The following is a 12894-nucleotide window of genomic DNA, read 5'->3' as shown; positions in this document are numbered from 1 at the left end:
AGAGTAGAAGTTCATCCAGTTACCATTCCTGGAAGAGAAGTGCCAGGGAATTCAGCACTAAAAAAAAAGACTATCTACTGCAGACAGTTGCTTGAAACCAAAAAGGGTAGTAGAATATGAGGTGGAAATATGAGTGGATCAAGCAGCATCTTCAAAGAGAGAGAATGGATAACAGAAAGGAGTTCTAATATTATAACAAGTACAGAGTGTGAGAAAATTGGGAAAAGGGGAGAAAAGGACTAAAATAGTGAAATGTAGAAGTGATCGAATAGCAAAAATAATGGTAAAAGGCAATGAGACAAAACAAACAAAACATTCCCAGCCAAGAAATTCATTTCCTGCTTTTAAGCAGAGCTAAGTATTGCATAGTAGCTGTTTGATAAAGACCTAGTAGATTATCGTTTGCAAGATTCCCACAAAATTGGTGTTGGGTATTCCTTTATAAAGATGCACTGCTCTGTAGATCTTGTGCAAGATCTTTCACTGTTGATGCTTAGACCCTCAGGTCAGCCCTTAAAGGGACTTTGCACACTAATACAAGTAACACTGCAGTCATGATTGGAGAATCCCCTGCTTCATGATTGGACCCTGCAGTGAGGACTCCCAGACTCCTGGTGAACTTGAACAATCTGGTGGAGAATAATATTTGTTTAAAAAAAATCCTTCCCTCTCCCCCTGCCAATTGCTGCTGGCAACATGTTGCCAGTGAGGTTTCATTACAGGGTAATATATATTAATGTTCATCAATATGTGCTTAACTCACTATAATTCTTGATTCATTGTCTCCTTATTGATGCTCTTCCACTGTTTCAATGTGTCTTTGCTCCTCAAATCCAGTATTAGCTATTGTCGTGATCCACTCACTACATCTTCTGCTGCTTTCCATCTTGCCAGACCTGTACTCAGCATTACTGACCTTGTCTTTGCCCACCAACATTCTACCAAATCCATTAAGGTCAAGCCAATGTGGCAAGGCTAGTTGAGCACAGATTGATATAGATTTGTACCAGGTGCTCCTCAACTCGCTACAGGGTTACATACTTGCAAGCCTAACCCTAAGTCGAAATGAAAAAAACCATTAACGTAGACAGCTGAAAGCACACTGGGTGTGAAGAATGTTTGAAGCATTGAACTAAAGTTAATTGCTGGATGGTGGTGATACTGAAGTAAGCATCTTGAGTTTTGTCTTCAGAGTAATTGCTTTCCTCTTATTCTTCTCACCAGAAACCGGAGACACAAATGGGTGTTTAGTAGACATGATGGATTGTTTACAGTGCACTCATACGCGTGATCACTACAGAGACTGTGAGCATGGTTGAGTCAGCATCGCGAGAGAGTATGCTTTACAATACTCTCGTGCAATGCTGCCATTACCCAGCATCGTGAGAGTAGCGTACCGCATATCACAAGCGTGGGAACAGATCGGAATTCGAAATTGAAAGTACGGATTCAAACCATTGTAATTTTGAAAAATCGCATCAGACCATCGTAAGTAGGGGAGCACCTGTAATCAGTCAGTTGTAAAATCGTCATACTGTATTGTAATAGACCTCTGCCCACCAGTAGAATGCACTGTTGAGTTGAATATTGAGTTGAATGTACAATCTGAAAAGTGATAATGATTACCATTACTTTTCTAGATACGGTATATTAACTGAAGGTTAATTTTTAGGACAACATGAAGGATAAAAATCTGATTAAAGCCATGGGATCTTTACAACTTAACTAAGTACTGCTCGAATTGTGGTTTTAATGCTTCATTGAAAAAGCTGCACCTCCAACAATATGGGGTTTCTTCTGTACTTTGCTGGAGTCTGGACTACTCCATTATCTGGCTATCCAAGTCACAATTCAATTTTATCAACTAGCTTTGGCATATTGGCTGGACCTGAAATGAGGCCAGGACATTTTTGGTAGTATAAATCTTTCTGAAAGAAATCTCATGTTTGAAGAACAGTTGTTAACAGAGAACTCAAAGAATAACAGTGACTGAAAAGTTATTAGGTACAACTACTCTGTAGTATGGGTTGGAAATCATCTCTGTCTGTTTAACACAAGCATTCCTTTAATATATTGATCCAGGTGGAAAACCTTTGCCTTAAACTTTCTTTTCTCTTCATTGAATGGCATTATATTTTGCCCAGTTTGGATCCCTTGTAACTTGAATGGCCAAGATTATAAATTGCATACTGGATCATAAATCCCTTCTGAAAAATAACGTTTTTTTTTATATATTAATTAGTTATGTAATTGCAGTAAAATCCCCATTATCCCGAATTCAAACAATGAGCAAAAAAAAAATGGGTAAAAAAATATATGAAAGTTTAAAATTGGTGCCTCTTGTGGTAATTTTGCCAATTCATGCAACATGTTTGCTTAAGGATCTGGCAAATTCACTGGCATATACCAATCCCCATAGGTTCTGGATTCTGGGGGGGGGGTTTACTATATTTTGGAAACTGCCTAGTACTTGTACATAAATGAGTAGCATTGGTTACTCAAGGGCTGGTTAATCAATGCTTTAATCTTTAGCCAACACACTGTTTTTCTTGATACTGGGATGTATACAGAACCCAATTTTTTCCCTGTCTACTCAACTGCTCAAATTGATCTTGCCATCTTCTTCTCTCCATAGGTGATTGAAGTTTATGACTTGAGTAAAGTTAAATTGAAATACTGGTGAGTGGTTTTACTGTGTTTCATTAGCATGTATTGAGACAAAATTATTTTGGTGTCCCAGATATAGGTCAATGCCTGTGCAAGAATTGCTGAGTATGCAAGGTGGTTTAATGTTTGACCGACTTCTAGTGGTACGACAATTGAAGGAAGTCTAGTGCTGCAAAAAAAGCAAACTGGATCAAGCAGCATCCATGGAGACAAAGGGATGGCCAATGTTTTGAGTCATGATCCTGCAACAGGCCCTGATGCAGGGTCACAAGCCAAAATATTGACCATCCTTTTGTCTCCTGAAATGTTGGCTCCTTCTGTTAGCTGAGGGAAGTCTCGCCCTGATTTGATTTTTCTGTCATTGCTTAGGTCAGTTTGCTGTGATGTTCCGAGGGCTTTGGAAAAATGTAGTTGGCTTTGCTTAGTTACTGTAGTTGGATTGAAGATTCTGACCATGTTATATTTTCATTGATTCCTTGTTTCACAGAAGAAATACAAGAAAATAATATAATTAGGTTCTGTTTTTAGTATGGAAAACAAAGCTCTCCCCCGAGTTTTTTTACTCCTATTTTAACTGTTAGGGGCTTTCTTGTGGCAGGAATGGGAAAGTTAAGCTTTAAATTTGGATCAAATGAAACTTGGAAGACTTAAGTAGAGACTCAAAACTTAGACAACAATCTTAATGGGCAGTCTGTGACCTACTAGAATTCCGAATCTTTGCTGGTATTTCATGATTTAGTATTTACCTTCACAAGAAATATATCCTACTCTCCATACTGATGCAGTAATTAACATACAGTTTGTGGGGTACTTTTTCTGAGTTTTCATACCCTTATGATGAGAGGCACTGTAGTTTGCAGAATTCAAACAGACTTGCATATGAGTTAAGCAGAATAGGACTCAAATCTGTGTATCTACTCACAGGATGGGAAGGTAACCTTTTCTGTATCGCACAACAGAATGTGTTTACTGTAACTTAAATTCCTGCATTATGTGATATAACCATATCATGTATGGCCAGACAAACTGAGGTACACCAATAAGCATTTTTCATATTTGTACATTAAAGAATTGGAGCATGCAAAGGTTAGTTCTGTAAAGAGGCCTTTTGGAGCATGTAAACCCCTGATCAACTGAGAGTGAACCACAGAGCTTTCAGCTGATTGAGTAAAGTACCTCTGAGAATACAGCAGCTTGCCACAGCAAGCAACTCAAATTATAAGCCATCAAAAGCCATTACTTCATAGACATCATCATTCTACTTCAAAATAAAACTGCCTTTCACAAATTCAGCACAAAGTAAATTATTTTAATGAGAGATGCTTTAGGTGATTCTGAGAGTTGTGTGGTTCTAGAAGTTGGTTTCTTTGCTTTAGCCACCAGCTGCTCGTTTTTTGCCTTCTCATAAATGTTCAAATTCTCATGAAAGTTGGGCTCTGACTTGCAGGCTACCCTCTACTTTTATATTGAAATTGGATTGCTAATTTCCAAGGTGTTATCCAAATTAAAGTCAGCAATTTCTATTCCAGACTCCATAAACCTTTCTTATTCAGATATTTGTGCAGGACAACTTCTCCAGCATGAAGCCAATAAATTGTTCAGAACTGGCAGACCATATGCAAGGGAAGAATATCATATTTCACCACTGAGAATGAATAGCTTTGTTATCTGATTAAAAAAAAACCATAAGAATTCTGCAGCCAATTGCTTTGGTGCTTTCTACAGTAGATCAGTTGTAGAGTAAAAATGAACTAAAGGTTAATGCAAGGCATTTTATTATCTAGCAATTAAAATTATCTAGCAATAAATTTTACTCTAAACTGGAAAAACTTAATTTCCATTAAAGCCCATTTCATCGCTGCAGTGACTGCTCATTTTCACAAGGTGGGGTGTGAAGGCTGCATTTTGTGTACCGTTAGCTCAAACGCAGTGTATCCTGACACCAACATCAGCAAGTTTAGTCGATTCATCATCGAGGTCTTCTGACAAACTGAAGAACAGTGGCGAGCAGCAGTTATTGTGATCAGTTGGGGAACTTGCGGAAAGAATGTGGTATGAAAAGGAATGCAGCAAGAATGTAATCACCTCAATCTCAGCATTTTGCCACTGAACTACAAAACAAATGGCTCTTTTATGACCCAGCTTGATCCTTGAGTATTGGAAAGGCTTGGGGAAGAATCAGTGGAATATATTCTGTTGCACCTTATTGACCAAATCACCATGCTGTGTACCAAACTCTTACAATTAGAAAGGCTTGGGGAAGGATCAGTGTCTTTGAGTATTGGAAAGTCTTGGGGAAGGATCAGTGGAATATATTCTGTTGCACCTTATTGACCAAATCACCATGCTCTGTACCAAACTCTTTTACAATTAGAAAGGCTTGTGGAAAGATCAGTGGAATATACTCTGTGGCACTTTATTGACCAAATCACCATGCTCTGTACCAAACTCTTTTACAATTAGAAAGGCTTGGGAAAGCATCAGTGGAATATACTCTGTGGCACCTTATTGACCAAATCACCATGCTCTGTACCAAACTCTTTTACAATGGATATTTCTGGTCTTTGTTATTTTGCAGTGGTGTACACTTCAACTCTCAGGCTATAGCTCCAACTATAGAGCAGATTGACCAGTCATTTGGAGCAACTCATCCTGGAGGTAAGGGATCTGTGTTTAAAAATTGAAAATGTCTCATCAAGTGAACAGTGATGCTGATTACAGGACATTGAACTGATAACTTAAAGCTGATTATTTTAGCATGAAAGAAGTACTCTCAAAAATAATGAGTACAGCATGAGTAATATGGATGGCAATTGTTACTGATTTTAATGACAGCATATTTTCATTTCAGTTTGTGATACTTGAGGAAATTGGATAAAAGGGTAGCCTATACATGTATGTTTGTTTAAACTGCTCAATACAGCACAGAAACGGCGCTTGAGCCCACAATGTCAATGTAAACTGGCCCCATTTGCTTACACGTGGTCAATAATCCTCCATTCCTTGTCTGTTCGTGTTCAAGATTATTGTCATCTGAGTATACAGATATAACCCAACGAAACAGCGTCTCCGAACCATAGTGCTCAGACACACAGTACACCCTACATACAAACGACATATATATACATAGCAATCTAAAATAAATGTATATCAAAATAATTTACAGATTTTGAGAATTGTTCAACACTCACCACCTGCAGGAAGAAGCTTGTTTCCCAGCCTGGCAGTCCTTCTTCTGTATCTCTTTCTTGAAGTTAGTCTTGAAGCTGCATGGTAAAGGACCTCAAGGATTCAATGAGTCTTCAAGCACCCTGCAGATATCATCAATAGAAGGAAGGGAGAACCCAATGCTCAGTAGTTTTAATCACCATCTGATTTGATGCTTTGCAGCTATCATACCACATCATGATGCAACCAGCCAGGACCCTCTGTATAGTGCTCCTGTAGAACGTTGTTAGGATGGTGGCCTGTAGCCTTGCCCTTCTCAGCCTCCTTAGGAAGAGTAGGCACTTCTGCGCCTTCCTCACTAATGAAGTGTTGTTGGGTGTTCCAAGATAGGTTGTCTTTTAACTGGACGCCGTGCTCCCCAGTGGGGAGTGGTCCTTTGTCCTCATGAAGTCCACAATCATCTTCTTTGCCTTGTCCATGATGAGACGTCTGTTGTTCTTGCACCACTGTTCAAGCCTTTCAACCTCCTCTTTGTAAGCCAGCTCATTGTTGCCAATGAGGCAACTACTGTTGTGTCATCCGCAAACTTGATGATTCTGTTGAAACTGAACCTGGCTGTACAGTCGCGAATTAACAGCGTGAACGATAGTAGGCTAAATACATATCCCTGAAGTATGCCAGTGCTCAATGTGATGGGGGTTGAGGTTTTGCAGCCAACCCAGACAGACTGTAGACTTTCAATCAAGAAGTCCAGGATCCAGTTGCAGAAATAGGTACTCAGACCCAGTCAAGCAGTTTATCCACCAGCCTCTGAGGTATGATTGTGTCGAACGCCAAGCTGAAGTCAGTGAACAACAGACTGACATGCCTGTGCTTGTCTAAGTGCCACTTAAACATTGCTATCATATCTGCTTCTACCACCTCTCCTTTTGTGATTGCAAGACATTTGGGAGAATTATAAAAGAATATTTGCGGACCGTTGAAAAATGTTGATTTTAATTATATTTTCCCTTCCCCTCTTTTCTTGTGTTACAGTGTACAATGCAGCTGAACAACTTTTTCATCTCAACTTCCGAGGGCTTTCCTTCTCCTTTCAACTGGATTCCTGGAAAGAAGCTCCAAAATTTGAGGTGAGGTCCAAGGATTCTTGGACATGGAGAGTAATGGCTCTGCTTCTGGACAACAATAGACAACTTCAACTCTACTTGTTGGAGTTCAAAATTGTATGAGACATCTAAAATTCTGAGAGGGATTGGCTAAATGAAAGCCAAGAGGTTGTTTCCTCTCGACAAATAGCCTCTAATAGAAGGGTAGGTAAGAGATCTGACCATACCTTTTTCGATAAGTTAAAAGGGAATTTGTTCAATCTGAAGCTAGAGTTTATAGCTCAAAGTAAACTACAGAGGTATCAGGTGTGAGTTAACTCTGGTATCTTGGAAACCAAATTTAAAAAAAATGACAATCAACAAGGAATGTAATTATAGAATTAATATATAGTTTATAACAACAAATATCCCTTTACGGTGCAAAAACACAGCAAGAAAACTGGTCTAGCTGTAACTAATAAGAAGTTAAAGATGATATTAGATGAAAAGAAGAGACTGATGTTGTCAAAAAGTAGTTTGCCTGAGAATTAAGAACACTTCAGTGTTCAACAAAGATCAATCATGGAATTAAAGGAGAGGAATAATGATATACAAGCATTAAATTTAAATTCTTATGCAAGAAACACAAAAACAGACGGGAATGGATCCTACAGATGTGGAAGAAAGGATAGATTAGCAAATGTTAATGTGGGTCAGGCAGAGAATGAGCCAAGCAAAATTATATTTAGAAATAAGAAATGGCAGAGAAATTAAACAAATATATTGTGTCTATATTAACGGGAAAAAAACATGGACAAAAACTGAGAGCAAATGGTGTTAAACAACATGGAGCAGGCCCTTCAGCCCAACCTATTAAGATTCTGAGCTAGTCCATTTGCCTGCATTTGATCCATATCCTTAGCCCTTCCAATCCAAATTTCTTTTGAATGTTGAAAATGTAGCCTACATCTACACTTTCCTCTGCCATCTCGTTCTACATATGGACCACCTGCTGAGTGAAAAAGATGTCCTACAAATCCCTCTTAAACCTCTCCCAACTCATCTTTATCATAAGCCCTCTAGTTCTAGAATGGTAGGGAGAGTTGAGGGAGCAACGAGTGGGGGTGGAAGAGTGGCGAGGAAGCAGTGGCTGGGGGTGGAGGAGTGTCGAGGGAACAGTGAGTGGGGGTGGAGGAGAGGGAGCAGTGAGTGGGGGAGGAGGAGAGAGAGCAGGGAGTGGGGTGGAGGAGTGGCGAGGGAGTAGTGAATGGGGGTGGAGGAGTGTCGATGGACCAGGAAGTGGGGGTGGAGGAGAGGGAGCAGTGAGTGGGGGTGGAGGAGAGGGAGCAGTGAGTGGGGGTGGAGGAGAGGGAGCAGTGAGTGGGGGTGGAGGAGAGGGAGCAGTGAGTGGGGGTGGAGGAGTGTCCAGGGAGCAGGGAGTGGGGGTGGAGGAGTGTCGAGGGAACAGCGAGGGGGTGGAGGAGAGGGAGCAGTGAGTGGGGGTGGAGGAGTGTCGAGGGAACAGTGAGTGGGGGTGGAGGAGAGGGAGCAGTGAGTGGGGGAGGAGGAGAGGGAGCAGCGAGTGGGGGAGGAGGAGTGTCGAGGGAGCAGTGAGTGGGGGTGGAGGAGAGGGAGCAGTGAGTGGGGGTGGAGGAGTGTCGGGGTGGAGGAGTGAGTGGGGGTGGAGGAGTGTCGGGGTGGAGGAGTGAGTGGGGGTGGAGGAGAGGGAGCAGTGAGTGGGGTAGGAGGAGTGGCGAGGAAGCAGTGAGTGGGGGTGGAGGAGAGGGAGCAGTGAGTGGGGTGGCGGAGTGTCGGGGTGGAGGAGTGGCGAGGGAGCAGGGAGTGGGGGTGGAGGAGAGGGAGCAGTGAGTGGGGGTGGCGGAGTGTCGGGGTGGAGGAGTGTCGAGGGAGCAGGAAGTGGGGGTGGAGGAGAGGGAGCAGTGAGTGGGGTGGAGGAGTGTCGGAGCAGGGAGTGAGGGTGGAGGAGAGGGAGCAGTGAGTGGGGGTGGAGGAGTGTCGAAGGAGCAGTGAGTGGGGGTGGAGGAGAGGGAGCAGTGAGTGGGGTGGAGGAGTGTCGAGGGAGTAGTGAATGGGGGTGGAGGAGTGTCGAGGGAGCAGTGAGTGGGGTGGAGGAGAGGGAGTAGTGAGTGGGGTGGAGGAGTGTCGGGGTGGAGGAGTGGCTAGGGAGCAGCCATTGTCTGGGTTGGTAAAGAGTGTGATTGTGTTGAATATAATAATGAATTGTGAATTACTTGGCCAGTTTTTTTCCCTTTTACACATTACTTGACAATTTGACCAATTTGTGTTTCCACAGCCGAAATTTGCTCATGGGTTGGCCTCCCTGCAGATTCCTCATGGTGCGACGGTGAAACGCATGTACATTTACACTGCTAACAGTTTACAGGACACAAAGTAAGAAAATGCCAAAGAAGGGAGTTTCTGTGCATTATTTTCCTGCTTGGTTTACATTCTCTCATCCATCAAATGCTCATTGGAGTGAAGAATACTAGTAATAAATTTATTAGTTTCCACAATGTCTTTAGCCTCATCATTTAATTCGGTAGCCCTTTTATTAGTCAGGTTTTTTCTGGAATGGTTCACAATTCAGCCAGCTTGACATTTCATTGTTCTTGCAGAATTCAACTGACCAGTGTGGTCATGAATCACAACTGGATCGATAAGACAAATTCTACCTCAGGTGAACCGTGCCAGCAGCATATTTTACAGAGATCACAACCACATGCTAACAACCTGACTCAGAAAGGCACTCGATGATGTAATTCGCTGTCTGGCCCCTACCTGAATTTTAGAGATCACCTAATCACCACATTCACTTCCTCAGGATCAACTCCACTCCTTACAAATTAGACTCCTAATTCATGACCTCCCTTGTTCCCAAACCCTGATCAGACCACCAGGAATCCCTATTCCAAGCCCACTCCTGACCCTTCCTGAGACGAGCACAGTTGTGGCATTTACAAAGCTTTTCGGTTAGATCCAATGCTTTGACCAGCTCTGAATTTTGCCATGCCAGACAGAATTTGTAACTAAACCATGTCAGTGAGGAACATGATGCATCTTATACATGTCTGAAGCTTTATATAGGTATTTGCACAATACCCGTTTCTTTTTACTGGATACTCCTTTAATGTGAAAATTCTTTGCGATATGTTTCATTGTTTTGTGATAGTGGTAGGATAGCAATTAAAACAGCCTTGATATATTCTACTGGTTGGTTTGTGCATTAATGAGTCTTGTCCAATAAAATATAACATGCTTATTAAGGGTGTGCTGGGCAATGCAGGATGCTGACTTGAAACTATTTTTTTAAAATATGTTCCCTGGACAGCAAAAGTCCACAAAAAGCTAAATGCTGGAACCGTGCAGCATCCATACCCTTCTGTAAAGAAGAAAATGTTTATCAATACCGATTCTTGAAATGCCAGCATCGTGAGCATATCAATTTGGCTTTTATAGGGCTCCCATTATGCCACTGAGTTGTTTCTATGGTAATGTGTATGCAGAGACTGTTGAAGTTTTGAGAGATCCAGTGGGACCCCTTGGCCTGCAGTTGCGACTTCTAACAGCAGGTAAAACAAAATTTATTTTGCTTTCTGTTGGGGTAAATAGAGGAAGAAATCCTTTGCATGCAGACTGAAAATAGTACCTATTTGCTCTGCTTAGATCATTAGAACTAACTGCCAGAGCACGGATGTATGTTGGGGGGGGGGGGGGGGGGGGGGTGGGAACTGGAATTGTAAAGCTGTATCATTGCAATACAAAGTGGAATGGCACAGGTTGATGGATCTGTATTGCCTGAAACATCATCATGGATGGCAGATTAAATGGATGCAGTCTACCTGAGATGTGCAGTATATATGCAGCTTTCCACCCACCCTTCCCCCTCCCCCCACCAAAAGACGTGGTTGGTTAAGTTTGTGAGCTGCAGAGCAATTGTCACTCTTGTGTTTGTTTTTTTAAGGTCACAGTTAAGGTTTTGATTGATCTAAGAATCAGCAAGGCTCAGTTGATAGCTTTCCATGAGATGTTTAAGATCTGAGCCCTGGTGCCAAACTTGAGCATATTGAATATTGATGGGCTTTGGTGAAGTACTAATGAAATTTTATATTATTGGACGTCATCCTTTGAAGGTTTTCATCTACCAGATGGAAATTTGGTGATTGAAGGGGATTTGGAAACTCCAATATGTTTTAAGTTGCAAAAGGAGAGGGATAGAGAGAGCAAAGGGCATATCTGTCATAAAGGGGAGGCAAAGATTGTCTGCATGAGATGCTATTTTCAGAGCCATCTCTTGAAAGAACATGCAGGACCCTCTGGGAATCTAAAACCGAAAATAACACTGGTTAGACCTATGGAGAGATGAAAAACTGAGCTACAGTGGATGACTTCAAAATGTACAGTCTTAAGGTAGATAGCCAATTCAAATAGAAATAACAAAACATGGTTATATGAAATTGTTGAATTCAATATTGAGTCTTTGAGAATTGCAACTTGATCAGTGAGAGGATAGAGCTTATATTTCTAAAATAAATTCCTCTTCCATCGAGCCATGTTTCCTTTCTATATCTGAACAGTTCCAGTCAAGGTTTATGGGGGAGATTAAATTCTCTAGTTGTTACAACCAAGAAACGCACAAGGAGGTTTGAACTGAAGTCACTGTGACTTGGCATTTCTTTTGATATAAAGCCTTGGCCCCCTCCACTGGTTGAGGTGAGTAAATGTATTCTGTGAACAAAGAAACTGGAGGGACTTGGTACGTCAGACAGCATCAATGGAGATGAGTGGTCAGTCATTGTTTGTAGCATTGCATGAGGTAAAACGATTAGCAAAAGCTTCACAGTGCTTCAAAGTCGTCAGCTGTAATGCAATTTGTAAATTCGCTGAATACATCCCCAGTTATGGCCGAATTATGGGAAATGATGAGTCAAAGTAAAGGATGGAGATCACGAATCAGGCTGGGTGGTGCCAGAACAACAATCTTTCTCTCAACATCACCAGACCAAGATTCTTTTTGTGGATTTTAGGTAGGGGAGGCCGAGTGACCACGCACCTGTCTACATGGATGGGAAGGAGATGGAGAAGGTCAGTACCTTCGAGTTCCTGGAAGTCCACGTATCGGAAGACCTCTCCTGGAGCCAACACATTGAGGCAGCTGTAAAGAAAGCACACCAACACCTCTACTTCCTCAGAAGTCTTGAGAAGATATGGCATGTTGCCAAATACTCTATCAAACTTTTTCAGGTGTACTGTGGAAAGTGTACTGACTGGTAGAATCACAGCCTGCTTTAGTAATTCAAGTGCCTAGGATCATAGAAGGCTGCAGATGGTAGTAGACATAACCAAGACCATAACAGGCTCCAATCACTCTTCTATTGAAGACATCTACATGAGGGCCTGCCTCAAGAAGGCAACCAACATCATAAAGGACACCATTCACACTGGTCTCAATCACCTCTCATTGCTACCTTCGGGAGGATGGTACAAAAAGCCTGAAGTCCAGAACCTCTAGATCCAAGCATCAGGCTCTTAAACTCCCCTTACTACCCTAATCAAGTTCCCTAATCTGGAACTTGAAAAAGGCCTGTATGCACTATTGAAATGTGTTTTTTCTCTTGCACTAGTTGTGAATATTTTATTTATCTTTTATATTTATTATCTCTTTCTGTACTTGGGTAATTAAATATACTGCATACTATTGGAGTTGAAGTATCTGTTTGGCTGCATAAACTATGAATTGCAGATGCTTTGGAGAAATGAAGTGAAGTAATCCTTTCTCATGATTGTAACTTTCCAAGAATGAATAACTTTTCAGAAAAAGTAAAGAGAAATTTCAGTGGTAATATGAAAAAAACATGGTTATATGAAATTGTTGAATTCAATATTGAGTCTTTGAGAATTGCAACTTGATCAGTGAGAGGATAGAGCTTATATTTCTAAAATAAATTCCTCTTCC

At 41.5% G+C, this 12894-nt stretch overlaps 1 protein-coding gene across 9 annotated transcripts in view; it reads left to right on the top strand.

Moving 5' to 3' along the window:
- The window catches only part of phaf1 (phagosome assembly factor 1), a 105929-nt gene that overhangs the window by 50187 nt on the left and 42848 nt on the right, over window positions 1-12894 (top strand). For all 9 annotated transcript variants that reach the window (XM_069901169.1, XM_069901178.1, XM_069901176.1 and 6 more), the window contains 5 exons: window positions 2636-2679; window positions 5246-5325; window positions 6871-6965; window positions 9235-9332; window positions 10398-10510. In XM_069901169.1, the coding sequence (XP_069757270.1) occupies window positions 2636-2679; window positions 5246-5325; window positions 6871-6965; window positions 9235-9332; window positions 10398-10510 (430 nt within the window). The remainder of the gene's footprint in view (window positions 1-2635; window positions 2680-5245; window positions 5326-6870; window positions 6966-9234; window positions 9333-10397; window positions 10511-12894) is intronic.

Source organism: Narcine bancroftii, chromosome 10 (assembly GCF_036971445.1).
Source record: "Narcine bancroftii isolate sNarBan1 chromosome 10, sNarBan1.hap1, whole genome shotgun sequence".
In the NCBI taxonomy this organism is placed as follows: domain Eukaryota; kingdom Metazoa; phylum Chordata; class Chondrichthyes; order Torpediniformes; family Narcinidae; genus Narcine; species Narcine bancroftii.
The sequence above is the reverse complement of the archived record's forward strand: the minus strand, read 5'-3'. Positions and strand labels throughout refer to the sequence as shown.